The sequence below is a fragment of the Hemibagrus wyckioides genome, linkage group LG19 (genome assembly GCF_019097595.1).
Source record: "Hemibagrus wyckioides isolate EC202008001 linkage group LG19, SWU_Hwy_1.0, whole genome shotgun sequence".
Taxonomy (NCBI): domain Eukaryota; kingdom Metazoa; phylum Chordata; class Actinopteri; order Siluriformes; family Bagridae; genus Hemibagrus; species Hemibagrus wyckioides.
This window is the reverse complement of record NC_080728.1, coordinates 20,100,001-20,115,000: the sequence shown is the minus strand read 5'-3', so window position 1 is coordinate 20,115,000 and position 15,000 is coordinate 20,100,001. Positions and strand designations below refer to the sequence as shown.

The 15,000-nt window shown below is 38.6% G+C and overlaps 1 pseudogene and 1 gene segment (V, D, J or C); one reads left to right on the top strand and one right to left on the bottom strand.

Annotated features, from left to right (window-relative positions):
* Positions 1-7,715: 7,715 nt before the first annotated feature.
* Positions 7,716-8,197, bottom strand: LOC131369896 (Ig kappa chain V region K29-213-like). The segment is given in 2 exon segments: positions 7,716-8,044; positions 8,143-8,197. Coding segments are annotated over 2 exon segments (378 nt in total).
* Positions 8,198-11,057: 2,860 nt separating this feature from the next.
* Positions 11,058-15,000, top strand: part of LOC131369895 (uncharacterized) — a 4,574-nt pseudogene continuing 631 nt past the window's right edge.

Below are 15,000 nucleotides of genomic sequence, written 5' to 3'. Positions count from 1 at the left end.
CGAGCTGGTCTTAAATGTCTTGTCTAAAAGGTACAAGCAATCAAAGTCATTTTTACTGGAGGATTCTGGGAAACTGAGTTCCCTTTTGAGGGAATTCGACGCTGCATCATGGCTGAAGCTATGGGAATGCTTCTTTGAGGAAGTTGTGTCTGAAGCTCTGTAGGAAATCATGCCCATTTAACAGCTTAGATAAGTCATGTGATGAAGCAAAGCACACCAGCAAGACCATAAAAGGGCATCTACGTCACGTTGCTCCGTGCCATGCTACATTACAGGGGACAACTCACACTGCATTGTTTGTTAGAGGAGCATGCATGTGTGGCTCTCGATAGATTTCTCCTGACCTAGATGAGGATATAATGTTGGTTGTATTGGACTCTGAAGAGCTCAATGTGGGCAACAAGGAGCAACCTGCAGTCGAATTGCCACTACATTCTGTGGTGTTTGAAAAGCTCCTGGAGGTGATCACACATGCTGTTGCTAAGCTTAGCTTAGATTGACCTGATGAAAGGTTAGTGTTGTCTGCTCTGAGCTTGACAATTTCTTGGCTTTACATCTATAATTTCTGGGTTCCCAAGAAGGACAGGGGCTATGCCCAATTTTAGACCTGTGTGCTCTACATTGTATGCTGAAACTTAATTGAATTGAACTGTGTGCTCTGAATTGTATGCTAACACTTAAAGTCATTGTGTTGCAGATCAGTTCCGAGGTCTGACATAGGCACCTTGTCAGAGCACAGGAGACTCCCCTGGTTCGCTTTTGGGGTGAAGCATACCAGTGCCAGGATCTCCCTTTAGGGACATCTGACTAGGCCAATGCCTCTCTGCCACCCAGGCATAGAGGGTGCTAGGCACATGACTGCAGTGGCCAAAGCTATTCCTTTGGGTCTGGTAAACATGAGAGCATTTTAACTCTGGCTCAGGAGCAGGGGTTTTCAGGGGGTCCCCTGAAGACACCCTTTTCAGGGTCACAAGGGTTATGCATCACAAGCCTTGTATCCTTCTTATGTGGACAGACCCTGGTTTCTCACCATGGGTCCCAGTCTTAGGGCATGTTATCATCGCATGACTCTTTCGACAGACACCCCCCTCTTGGGCTGTGGCGCGGTCCTAGATGGCCGCCCTGCCCATGGCATTTAGGAGGGCTCTTGTCTTTCATGGCACACAGATTGTCTGAAGATGATGGCTGTGTTTCTAGTGCTGAAACACTTACTGAATCTCAGGGGCTACCTTTGATCCCCTTTATCAATCATTATTATATTACATTATTACATATTACATTATAACTATTATTATTATCATAATAGCCACTGTGCTTTTCTACGTGGTGGTGTGCTGGGGAGGTAGCCTGAAATGCAGGGATGCCCCCCGATTGGACAAGGTGGTCAGGAGAGCTGGTCTGGTGGTTGGTGTGGAGTTGGACTATCTCAAGGAAGTGCCACAGAGGAGGACACTAAACAAAATGCTGTCCATTTGGCTCTTCAACATCACTCTACAGAGATATGGTAATGTGGACTGGGAGATCTAGGCTAAGGCTCATCTGCTATATACATCACAGTGTTACATGTATGTATAAATAAATAAATAAATGAATAAATAAATAAATAAAAATAAGAGAACCATGTAAAACATTTATGGAAGTCATTTTAGTGCTGATCATCCCATGAACATTTCAAACATTGCAACCATTGAATATGGCATAAACTGTGGATTCAGTAGAGCATCCTTTTCTTAAACACTAACAACAGTAATGCTGCAAAACTTTAAATCAAAGTGGGTCAGGGACATTCACGTGTTTTGGACAAACTGTGCCATTGTCAGATAACAGACCTGTCAAATAACAAACATCAAATGAACAACATGGTAGCTTTTTTTTTTTTTTTGAAAATGATCTGCCCTTCTGCATATCTTTATAGTTTATTTGTGTGTCCATCCTTACTCTATGAACTTTCTGTTAAGTTTGAGCAGCAGTTGGTTTTCAAAGTTAGCAGAGTTCATCCTTGCTTGCTTTGCTGTGAATAGCAGTCCAGCACTGATGAAGAGACTCTCATAGGCGGCTGAGGCAGGAAGGCCAGTGCTGAGTTTGACAGAAAGATTTTTGATGTGTTTAAATGAGTTAAACAGATCCATTTTGTTTGAGACACAGGCAAGGTACCCATCTAGCTCCCCTATACCTTGTGATCTTCTGGACTTCATTGAGGAGAAGAAATCTTCTTCATCTGATGAATGTTGCCTGACCTGCTCCACCTCTGCCATCTGCTCAAGGTGTTGTCTCACATAGACCAGACCTGTTGAGCAACAACACACAACAATGCATAGTGAGTATTTCTGACAATTAGGTTTTGATGAATGTGGCAAAGAGTCTGCTGAGTTTTACTTGTAACTGTAAAACCACCAGCAGGAGCCACCCCAACATCCCCAAGGATGTTCAAAGCTTTCATCACAGTGTAATACTTAGTCAGGAAAACAATTTCAGCTAGACTCAGCCTGTATAGCATACAATTTTACACAAGTATGAAAAAACAGAAATTAGCAGAGTAACTTCAAGCACTGCTTTTCATTAGTGTCATACAAAATGATATTTTTTTTAAAAATCCTCACATTTTTACTTTGAATTCTTCACAAACATTTCTGATAGCGTCCTCGCCCTTCTCTTGTATGATCCATATTATTCTCTCCACAGCCGTGTATGTAGAGTTCCACCTAGTCTGATTTGGGCGGATGAGCTGGAGCTTGCATTTATCTTCAACAATTTCTGCTGCCATCTATGACCAACCGGACTTGTTCCACATTTCCCAAAGGCTGCACATGATAGCAGTTTGTATGTAGCATTGTTCTTTTCTTCCAGGGCAGCATCTGTTGTGGTGACTAAATTGAGCAGGTGGCATGCACACCTTTGGTGTGGTGGAAGCTGGTACTCAAGACTGCTGTCTTGTTCCAGTATGCTTAATGTCTCCAGGTAGACAACTTTTGGCTCTTCAGAAGAGTCTTGATCTGATTCTGACTCTGCTTCCTCAGTCTGGCTTTGCTCACCATACACACTGAATGCTTTGATGAAGTTTGAGCCACTGTCAGTTGTGGTTCTTACCATTTTCCCCCTTATTCTATACTGACAATGAATGTCATCAAGCGACCCTGCCAGGACATCAAAGGTGTGAGACTCCTTCAATCTCTGACAAGCAAGTGTGATTTCCACTCCAATGTTTCTTCATCTATCCAATGAGCTGTGACCCCTATGTAACTTTGCTGGTGGGCTGTCCAGCAATCAGTAGTGCTGCCAACATAGCTGACTTTACTGAGGTGCAACACTAAAGTCTTCAACTGATTGGCAGCTTCATCAATTCTGGTCCGGAGAGTGGATCTGGAAATGACCTTGCATTGGAGATTCAGTGTAAGTAAACGTCCTTTAAAAGCAGGTTGTTCAACCAAAGAAAATGGATGAAGACCCTCACAAATGAAGTTAATCATGAGATTGTTGACCTTTGCCTGTGGCACACGTTTGTTTGCACCTACTGCCATTACATCACTTATTTTTGCTTGCTTGGTTTGGATTTCTGGTGTTTCCAGGGCTCGCTTCCGTGTTGCCACAAAGTCACTGAAGGCCTTCAGCTTTGATGGATGTTTTCTCTGTAACCAAAATATTTTTGTCATTTAAATCAATGTTCATTAAACACTGAATTTGAAATATTTACTCTCATAGATATGTTTTTCTACAGACATCACATTTTGTCTTTTACATTTTATAATGCACAATTATTGCTGACTGATTGCTGACAATTATTGCTGAAGATATAAACATGACTATGAAAACTAGTGGCTATATTAACATGTTTATACTAAATTCAGTGTAACATTCATATTAAAAGGGATAGTTCAGTCATTGTAGAGTGGGCTTGTATGAAGTATTTATGCCTAGCCAGTGTATTACCTGCAGCAGTCAGTGCTCAGCTCTCTCCTTGTTTGGAAGAGCATAGAGATACACTGAGCATGTAGAGAGCAACAAAAAACATTATATCTCCCTAAAAGAAGTCTTTTTGCTGTGTTGCTGTCGATGTGCTCGGCACTGTGCAGACTAGAAGAGTGCAGAGCGCTGTCTTCTATCGGTAAGACACTGACTAGAAACAATTACTACTGACTAGTAATTTTAACAGGATATCATTAGCGTTATAAACTAGGTAGAAAAAATAAGTTATATTCTGGCTACTGATAAAACAAAAAAAAAAGAACCATTTATGACTGTTACATTTGTTTATTGATTTTTACAGATTATAAAATAAAAACATTGTTTATTTCAGTAGCAGTCCATGACTTGAGTCTAATGTGAGTTATGCACTTTCACAGCAAAAAAAATCTCCTGTAATAACTTGTCATTTACGATAATGAGAGAAATCGCAAATGCAGCTTCAGCTCACGCACTGAACAACTCCGGCATTTTCCACAGTGACGAATCAAAACTTTTTGATTGGACACTGCATTCTCAACAAAAGTGTGTGATTGGTTATACAGTAATGCCCAATTCTATTGCGACATCAGCAGATCTACTCTAAAATAGAACTCTTTTCATTCATTTCATATGACACTATAGCATGACACTGGTAATATAGGTAGCTTACTTGTGCATTGACATTAGCAATGTCATGTACTGATGCAACACAACAGTACAACAATTACATAAACTAAAGATATATAAGTATTATTAACTAACCTCAACATGCTTGCACAGGTTTGATGTTGAGATTTTGTAAGGGGTTCATTTCAGAAGAATTCGACAGCATTTCACTTTCAGCTGGGTCTGCATCATTTACGCTTGTCTTGTCATCTTGCCATCTTTCTTTCTTGTGCGTTAGCGCACCGCGTTTGTTCTCCCACCCATCAATCAATCAGTGCAGTTTCCGGGGCGCGATTTTTTCCCCCTTGCATTATTTTTTATTTATTTTTATTTTATTTATTCATTTTTTTTTACTCAGTAATGGATACGATTTAAAATGTAGTTAAGTAAAATCAATCAAACATCAATCAAAACATACTTAATAAAAGTAAAATTACAAATTTTAAAAAGCTACTTTAAAAAGTAGAAGTACACAAAAAACTACTCAATTACAGTAACGTGAGTAAATGTAATTCGTTACTTTCCACCTCTGCTGCTCAGTCACCCTCACTATTGCCTTTACAAACAGACTCAATTTCATTGTCACTTTCATGCTGCTCTTTGCACAATTACTTAGGTATCTGAACAATTTATACTATTTGCACTGACACTTTGTTACATATAAATTGCACATCAAGGGCTACACTGCAATTAACCTTATTTCTCTTATTCATTTCTAAAATGTTATTTATATGCTTTGTTTATATGCTTCTTATATATCTTGTAGTTTTTGACCTTAGCATTGCACTAATAATGTCTGATCACATTACCCTGTGTATATATATATACAGTGTGCAATCTATAACCTGTCTTTGTGTTACTGTCTCTATTGCTGATGGATATCTAGAATTTCCTTCGGGATCAATAAAGTATCTATCTATCTATCTATCTATCTATCTATCTATCTATCTATCTATCTATCTATCTATCTATCTATCTATCTGTTTATCTATTATTAAGGTAGTCTGTGTTTGCGCCCTCTGTTCAGGTTGTTGCACCAGATCTGGCCTCAGGTAAAGACCAGATCTCTCTCACTGAGAGAGATTTACACACAAGAGTTCATGATCAGGAAGCAGGCTTTCTGCTGAGGCAGGGGCTGAGGCCTGGGGAATAGCATCTCCACCCGTAGGTGGTGAAATACATATGGCAATTTTTGGCTCTCCTCTGAGGGGTCTATCACCCTCTACACTGAGGTACACATGGCAGCCATTGCTGCGAGTCACGTGTCTGTTCTCTGGTCTCCCGCTTTCTGCTCAGTGCCAGGCAGCAGAGGCTTTCCTACAGAATGTGTCACTGCTTTAAGCCCTCTTTGATCCAATGGGGTCAGCCTCTGAGCAGTTTCCCTGGAAATCTCTCTGCTATAAGCAGAGCTGAGAGTTTAATTTAGACTCCCTCTGTAACCCAGAAAATACAGCCCAAAAATATAACACTGGACCTTTTACTCAAGAAACATCTCTTTGACAAAGGGGTGAAAAGTTCCTGAAAGGTATATTCTGAATACAAACAGATTAAATTTAAATCTAAATCTGATTAACAGACAGCAATTTATTGAAAAAGAGAGACCTTTTGGAAAGGGACGTGGCTACAGAGGTAGAATCTGTGCTTATGCCCTTTAAAAGAATGAATAATGAATAAAAAATGTACTGCTAATTACTTTAATTGCATTTACTTTTACATCAAGTGTCATGTGAAATTAAATAAAATGCCCTCACTCATTTACACAGTCAGTTCTTTTTTGCCCCACACCCTGCAGCAGTGACAGTATTGCTTTTTGTGGTTATTGTATACCTCATATTCTTGTTCTTCTGCAGTAAAATATAAAGCTTTAACACGATCCATCTCCAGCTTTTCCAACAAGCATCTGAAGCAGTGTGAGATCTGATCTTTTTACAGTGAATGTGAACAGGACTTGATGAGGAAAGTCTGGATCACCTTAACGAGATGTAAACCCACATCATGATACCAGTTAACCCAGTTTATGAGAGTTTGGTGAAGTGAAGTCAGCTCTCATACTGAGACCCCGAGTTTTCTGAGCTTGCTTGGTCTCAGTCCTCAGGTGGAATTGGTCAAACTTTCTGCAGAAGCAGGTGAGATTGTTTAAACTCTGAACAGGAGCAGGAGGTGATTGGTCAAACTTTCTGTAGCAATGGCTGGGATTGGTCAAAGTTTCAGCAGAAGTGGGCAGAATTGGTTAATTATTCTGCAGGAGCAGATGGGATTGATCAAAGTTTTTGCAGGAGTTGTTGTGGTGGAGTTTCTCAAAGTTTCTGCTTAAGTGGACAGAATTGGTCAGTTATTCTGCAGGAGCCAGTAAGATTGGTCAACTTTTTGCAAGAGTGGGTGGGAAGGGTTAAACTTCATGTAGGAGTGGGTGAGATTGGAGATACTTTGAGCAGAAGTTTGGGACTGGTCAGGAGCAGGCAGGACTGGTCAGAGTTTCTGTGTGGTTGTTGTAGTGCTCAGGTTGTTGACTGTGCTGCTGATGTTGCAGTGTTTTTGTGAAATCTCTACAGAAAAACATTTTTTCCATTTCACATTCAATCAAATCAAGAAACTGCAAATCACTGGTGTTAATAATTAATGTAGAAATTCAACCCAGTGCCTTACAGAGTTTCTAATTAATGTCATCTAGTTACAAATAAAGAATCATTGAGATGTTTCACACAAACTGCTGTATAACTCAGGGTCATCTGTCCAGAACTGAAATAAATTAATATATTTTAAAATGTTCATTTTTTCTACTGATTTCAAATAATTGTCTGATTTATACTCATTAAAGAATGTTAAAGGGAGTTTATTATTATCTAATGGTTTGTTAAGAAGTAAGATATGTTCAGTTAAAGTGTGTTTTATCTGGTCCACAGTGTGTGTGTGTGTGTGTGTATGTGTGTGTGTGTGTGTGTGTGTGTGTGTGTCAGTATTAGTGATTTAGTGTGGTGTGTTTTCTCTGGTCCACAGTGTGTGTCATTGTGCTGTATCACATCCTCCCCCTCAGCACCTGCAGTCTCTCCCAGCTGCAGCAGTGCTTCTCTGTGTACTCTCACTGACCGAGGTTTTTGTACCACGCTCTAACACTGTGTGAACACCCAGCTACTACTGATATAATGTAGACTCTGACAGTAGTAATCTCCTGTATCTTCAGTCTGGACTCCACTGATGGTCAGAGTGAAGTCAGTATTAGATCCACTGCCTTTGAAACGAGCTGGAGTCCCTGAGTATAAGCTAGTAGCCAAGTAGATCAGGAGTTTAGGAGCTTCTCCAGGTTTCTGCAGGTACCAGGCGAGACGGTTACCATTATACACACTGCTACTGGTTCTACAGTTGATGGTGACGGTGTTTCCTGGAGCAACAGTTTGCACTGAAGGAGTCTGAGTCACAGTCACCTGACCTCTGGATCCTGAAGAGAAACATAGATTGTGTTTCTGTGCTCTAAAGTGGTGTAGAATTAGTATGAAATGAAGTGTGTGAGGCTGTGAGTTGATGTTAAACTCTCACCTTGAGTCCAGAGGGCCAGTGTGCAGATGAAGACGCTGATCAAAGTCATGGTTGCTGTGGGTGAAGTTGCTGAGCAGCAGCTCTCAGTCATGAAGTGTTAAAGTCACAGGGCTATAAACACTCACAGAGCACTGAAGCATGGACCACCAATTGCTATTTTGGGAAAAATGAAACTATTCAGTCCTGTTCATGCAAATCTCACTTACACCTCACTGCTCTCTCTCTCTCTCTCTCTCTCTCTCTCTCTCTGTAGTCTGCAATTAAACAGCTCTGGATTTAATAAGAAATTGGATCCTGCTGGAATCATGAATCCTGTTTTTTTTAATGGAATTTCCAGCTGTTTAGGAGCTGCCTCATTTCAGCATTGAATGTACACTACCAGTCTAAAGTTTGGACACACCTTCTAATCCCATGGTCTTTCCTGATGTTTATATCTTTCTACATTGTAAAACAATGCTGAAGGCGGCCGAAATCCACAAGAATCTCTTTTGAACAGTTGATATTGAGATATGTCTGCTACTGATGCTCTGTAAAGCCTTCATAACGCCTCTAATCTGAGGTGCTGTTAATTAAAAGGTGTGTCCAAACTTTGACTGGTAGTGTATTTACAGATGTGGCATGCCGCGATTCCGCCCACAGTGTGCCGCGAGCTTCTGCAAGTCGGCGCTGTAGTATTTAAATGCATGTGTTGTACTTCACAGGATTTCCACCAGGTGACACATGGTACAACTCTGGCCAGAGCACATTATACAGTATAATCACTCAAAGTTTGCTATGTAGTCTTCATACTATTGTTAAATACGATTGTAATTTATCACGTTACATTAAAAAGTGTTCAATAAATTTGTTAACTGCACATGTAATGTAGTGATTGCGAGAAAACATCCACAATAAATTCAGTTTTTATATATATATATATATATATATATATATATATATATATATATATATATATATATATATATATTAATAGTTTAATACATATATAATAATATTTTATATATAATAATATTTACATTTTAAATGAATATGTATAAATTTAGTGTAAAGCTGCAAAGTATTTTTATGTGCTTTGTAAATACTTAATTGCGCTGGTGTTGTCCTGCCATCTGCGCATAACTTTTTTTGTTCAACTTTAAAGATGCCTGTGCAAAGATAAAAATTAAAATGGAAAACCTCTTGAGATTAAAGTCATTATAATGCAAAATTTTGTGACAAAGTAGTAATATTTCGCGAATAAAGTTTACACTATGAGAATAAAGTAAAAATCACAATATTCGTAGCAATACGGGATTAAATTCGTAATATTTTGAGAATAATGTCATTATTTACATTAACGTGTTTAGAGTGATGAATAATATATTAGGCCTATTTGTGAATAGTGAAATTAATGTATTAATAAAACTACTTAATGCATTAAGCTACGTTGAGAATACGCATAAAAGTGAAACTTTACTCATTGCATGTGCATCTACCTGTTTTAATAATAAGGTAGGTATAACTTATCTGCTTTGAACATCTGCTTGTTCACATTACTCCAAACACGTTGATGTATATGGCTTTATAAATAAAACAGTACAACTTAATCCCTATATTGCATGAGTTTAATACTGTTATTTTAACTTTTTTAAAAATGACCGTATTTGCATCTCTGAAAGCTATTTAGCTTTTTTCCTCAGACAGCTATTTAGCGCCTATTAACGCCAAATTCAAATAGCATTAGATACTATTCACACTAAGTGCAAATGGCTTTGATACGTTTTTTTTACACTACAAGTGTAATTACAAGTGCAAATAGTGATAGATTTGCGCTAAGTGAAAATAGCACATTTTATTAGGTATGGACGCTGTTTTTACTAAGTGCATATAGTTGTAGATGCTACTTACACCAAGTAAAATGGACGCGATTTTCACTAAGTGCAAATAGTTGCAATATAGTTGCACAAATAGATGCTACTTACTCAAAATAGTTGAATGAACCTGAGAAGATCCCGTTTCCAGTTTATTTCTTAAAAGTATTACATTTTCAATAAGTGTTAAATAGTAATTACATGCTGTGTTACCCTGCCTGTGAAAACCCAGAAATCAAATTCTGAGATAAGGAGCATCAAAGTTTGAATTTAACCATTAATTTCAGTATGATTATGATCTTTTACATGATCTTGTTAATATTCAATATTAAGGATATCAAGATTACATTTTCACTGAATGTTCTTTACATTATGTAGGATGAGTTTATGCAGAAAACAGTAAATCACAAAAGTCACATATATATTGGCAGACACTATTTGCACGTCAGTATTTTTGTAGATTAACAGGATATAATGAACAGAGTATAAAAGATTATATTTATAAAAATAATAAAGTGGATGCTGCATTATTATGACAATGAAATCCCTCCTCACATAGACCCCGAACCCTACCCAATAAATACTTAAACATGAATTAGGCACTTTATTTTACATTACTACACTACGTAGTTGTCCTAAACATTTTTATCTTTAAAAGTTATACATCTGAATGGGCTTTGAAAAAAACAAGCATCAGGCGGTTGTCCTAACCATTTCACAGTCTTTTCAACTGGTAAATCGGTTTTGTTTTGTAAATGCAGTTAATACCAAAACATTCACACTATCTTTTGGGGGGAGATCCTAAGCTATAAAATGCTGCATCAAACTAGCCAATGTACAGTGTATGCATTTGCAGTTCATGTAAAAGTGTCACTTATTTGGTTGCTGCACATCGACCCGTGGTACTAAACTGTTAGAAAATTTAATCTCACAACAGACATGGAGGCAAAGACATTCTATAAGAAAGTCGCCATTTGCGCTAGCAAAAAACAAAGGGTAGGAAAGTATTTTTATTTACACCATTTCTTGTTCAGTTTGTGTTGCACTTCTGTGTTAACCATCAAAATGTCTCTACAGAAATCAGGAAAGGAGAACAAACCATGGCTTGTAAAAAAGAAATCGGTATGTAATTGTTTTTATTGTAACACTGATAAGCACTCATGTACATGTCCATGTTGTAATAAATGTATTAAAATTACTCTTAACGTTGGTTTCTTCAGGCTGCACTGATTAAAAACCAGTGTCCCGCCATAGTGAAAGTTTTGAAGCACGAGTTAATGGCATTCCCACAAAAGCTTCTGAATTTGGAGGCAAGAGTAGGCTGGTTGGAAGAGTGTTTGAAAGAAAAGGCACCCCCGTCTCGTCCGCCGACAACAGATCAGTCCACCTCCACAGACGGTCCGGTTGATGCTGGCGACAGTCCTGTATTGATGTCGACTCTTTTGGAGACTCCGAGTCTAGAGTCTTCTGAAAATGGACCATTTCATGACTTTGGTGTGGACATTAGCGACATAATGTCGCATGAGCGATCCATATGCAGTGTCAGACAAAAACTTGTGGATGGAGGTATGGGAAAACTCAACATTGTCCCATGATCCGAGACACAAATAAAGAGCTTCGACTTCAACAAGCTCAAAAATGGATCGAGGGGAAGGAGCTGTTTGACGACGTAATTTTCACTGATGAAACAATGGTGGCTTTGGATCGCTTTGCCACTATGTCGTTTTGTAAAAGAGGAAGACGTGTGTTCAAACCAAAACCAAAGCATCCTTTGAAAGTTCATGTTTGGGGGCAATATCCAGACTTGGACCAGGACCGATTGCAATATTTGAAGGGATAATGGACCGGTCTTTCTTCGAGGAAGCTATCATAAAAGAAACCGCCGCCCCATACATCAGGGAAAACTTCGGAGTCCACCACCGTTTTTTCCAGGACAATGACCCGAAGCACACTGCTGCAAGAAAAGTCATTGCAGCAGAGGGCATTGACTGGGTCAAGACTCCAGCCGAATCCCCTGATATGAATCCCATTGAGATGGTGTGGCATGCTATGAAAGACTATATTAGAAAAACAGCAAAACCAACTAGGAAGACTGATTTAATTGCTGCCATCGAAAAGTTCTGGTTTGAAGAACTAAAAGATACTACAGTCAGGAACTGCTGGACTGTTCCCTGCCAGGCCTGAGGAGGGCGCTGGCAGGTGAACCCGCCAAGCCTGCTTTTTTGTGTGTCTTTCGAGTAATGCCTGACCTATTGTTCTCTCTCCTGATTGTGTCACCTGTAACCAGTTTACCCTAATGTCTATCCCTATAAATAGGGATCCTTCTGTGCATGTCCTTGTCCATGATTGACAATCTAACTCATGAGAGTAGACCCTCCCCAACCCTAAAAGTCAGTGTGGGAGAAGCATTGTGGGGGAAGATATCTCAGATCGTCTGAACACGGCTCGAACCGGGTTTTACATGGAAATTACATTTAGCACCTCTTTGGGGAAGAAAGGCGAAGAGATCGCCTCAGAAACATCCTGCTGTCTATGTATATTAATGTATATTTAAGCTGTGAAACAATTAACGAACAATATTAAATCAGATAGTATATCAAAACTACTGTAGTAGGCGGAGGCTCCTGTAAAGCTTTTTTATATGCCATTTAATGTCAAAGAAATGCGCTACATAAACTCGGATGAATGTGGGAAGTAAGATTCCAACACCGAAAAATGCAAACAAAAATAAGAAAATTAAGTGTAAATTGGAGTTCATGGTGTTAAACTAAAATGTAGGCAATCACACAATATAAACAGTACAGTATAACGGATATACTGTATGTATAACGGCGGACGATAACGTAAGTTATGTTCAATGCAGGTTTCAAGCAGGAAAAAAAGAGTAAACTTCAAAAATGTGGCTCTCAAGCATTTTATCATCTCTGTCGCTTGCTGGAAATAAGCGCTGGAGAGAGGTTAACTCATCCGCTGGCAAAGCACATTATAGGAGAGGTATTAAATTAAGTTACAAAAGGTTAGGTTTATATATAACAATATATTGTATAAATAAATGTTTCATCAATTCAGCCCATTTGGATATGAAAATTAAAAAAGAGAGAATTTTTGCGAATCCCTTTGGATAAAAAAACATCTGCTTAATGCCTCAATATACAAAACCCCCAGATGGCGTTGGGTGCGGTCGACTTCACACACTGAAACGTGCACTATACAAACTGCAACTGTTTAGCCTTTAAATCACATTACTACAATCCTTCAGACTGTAGCCTAGTTTTAAGGGGGGAAAAAATGAACAAATATTACAATATAACTATATTATATTAGGCAGAGGCTAAAAAAACAGGATATCTGGATCTAGACTACATTCCAATTTTTTTATTTAACATGTTCACTGTAGATATATTTCATATTTAGATGTGTTTTAGACAAAAATATGAACATGACAAGATAATTGCAGGTAAGAATCAAACGATCCTTATCGAGCCTATTGAGTCTTTATTAAGAATAAAGTATTTACTGGGTAGGGTTAGGGGTCGGTAAGGGAAAGCTTTTATTGTCCCAATACTGTAGCATCCATGTAATAATTTTACTAAATGTTATTTTATTAAAATTTATACTCTAGGTGGACTTACATAAATGTGAATAGGTGTGGATAGGTCTTTGCTTACAGACATTAAACAGGTTTCCCTGACAGAAGTTTTGCATTTCTTAAAAATCAGCTAATAAAAGATGTCAAATCAAAAACTTGCACTGACCCTTAAGCAACAAAAGTCAGCGGACGCACATCTGCTTGTTCGGTCCAGCGAGCTTCAGAGTGCACGAGTTTACAGGACTGTACATAGCAGCGGGCTGCGGGAGGGAGATACCGCAGTGATTATTAAACAGAGACCATGTTCAGATAGATAGATATATTTCATATTTAGAAGTGTTTTAGAGAATATATAAACGTGACATAAGATAATATATAAGTGCTACAGTAACGATCAAACGTTCAATGATAGAGCCATTTGACCAGTCCATAAACAAATTTTTACATATTGCTATAATATTATAACAATAGCTTAAAATAGCTTTTAGGCACAATATGTTTTAACTATTACACTCAAAACAAGTGCATAAGTAGAAGAAGGGCGCATTTGTAGAATATTAAGATATTTTTTAAACGTATCCTGATGGATGCTCGCGCTCCAGGTTCAGCTGCCTGCAGGGCAACGCGCTCTTCCCACTTCCATCACATGCAATAAAACCTCACACCATGAAGTTATGATATTAAAAACTCACTGCTGAAAATGTTAAATATGAATTCCACACGTTTACTTTCTTTGTTGCTTGTTTTAATCTGCTTCTGAGAGAAATGCCGTGGCCAAGCACATCATTTAATGTGTTTGACTTCATGCAGCGCTTCTCAGACCGATCAGTTTATGACATCAGAGTAGCCTACTGCAAGAACAGACTGCTCCGTATGCTTTTAAATAGCTTTTGTGGTACTTTGATATCATACGCCAATTGCACCACGTTATGTTGATCAATTTCAATGTACAAGAAACACGACTGCCACCTACTGGTCTCGTCTTTCCTCGGAGTCGTCACGGGATTCCTGTCCCTCTGACGAGCATTCTTAAACCACATCTGTATGATGTCACACTGCACCCTGGTGGTGAAGGACTCGTGTAAATGTAGACACTTTTCTAACATAAGCTACTGTGAAAAAAATACTGAGGACAAAAAAACATCAGTTCTTCAAATGGCACAAAACCTCTGTGAATGAAACCCACCTTCACTGTCACAACACTGATTTATATACAACTCCCATGATCCTCAGCCTGCAACTTCATCACATGACCTCCAGTCAAGCTGTTCACAGTCACCAGATTACTAATGACACTCAGCTGTTTGTACTCACACTACTCCCTTTAAATAATCATAGGATGTACCACAAAGCAGGATTTCAGAGTTAAACTCATAACCCAAAGTTACACTCTCACAGATTTTAAGCTGGGTAGATCGC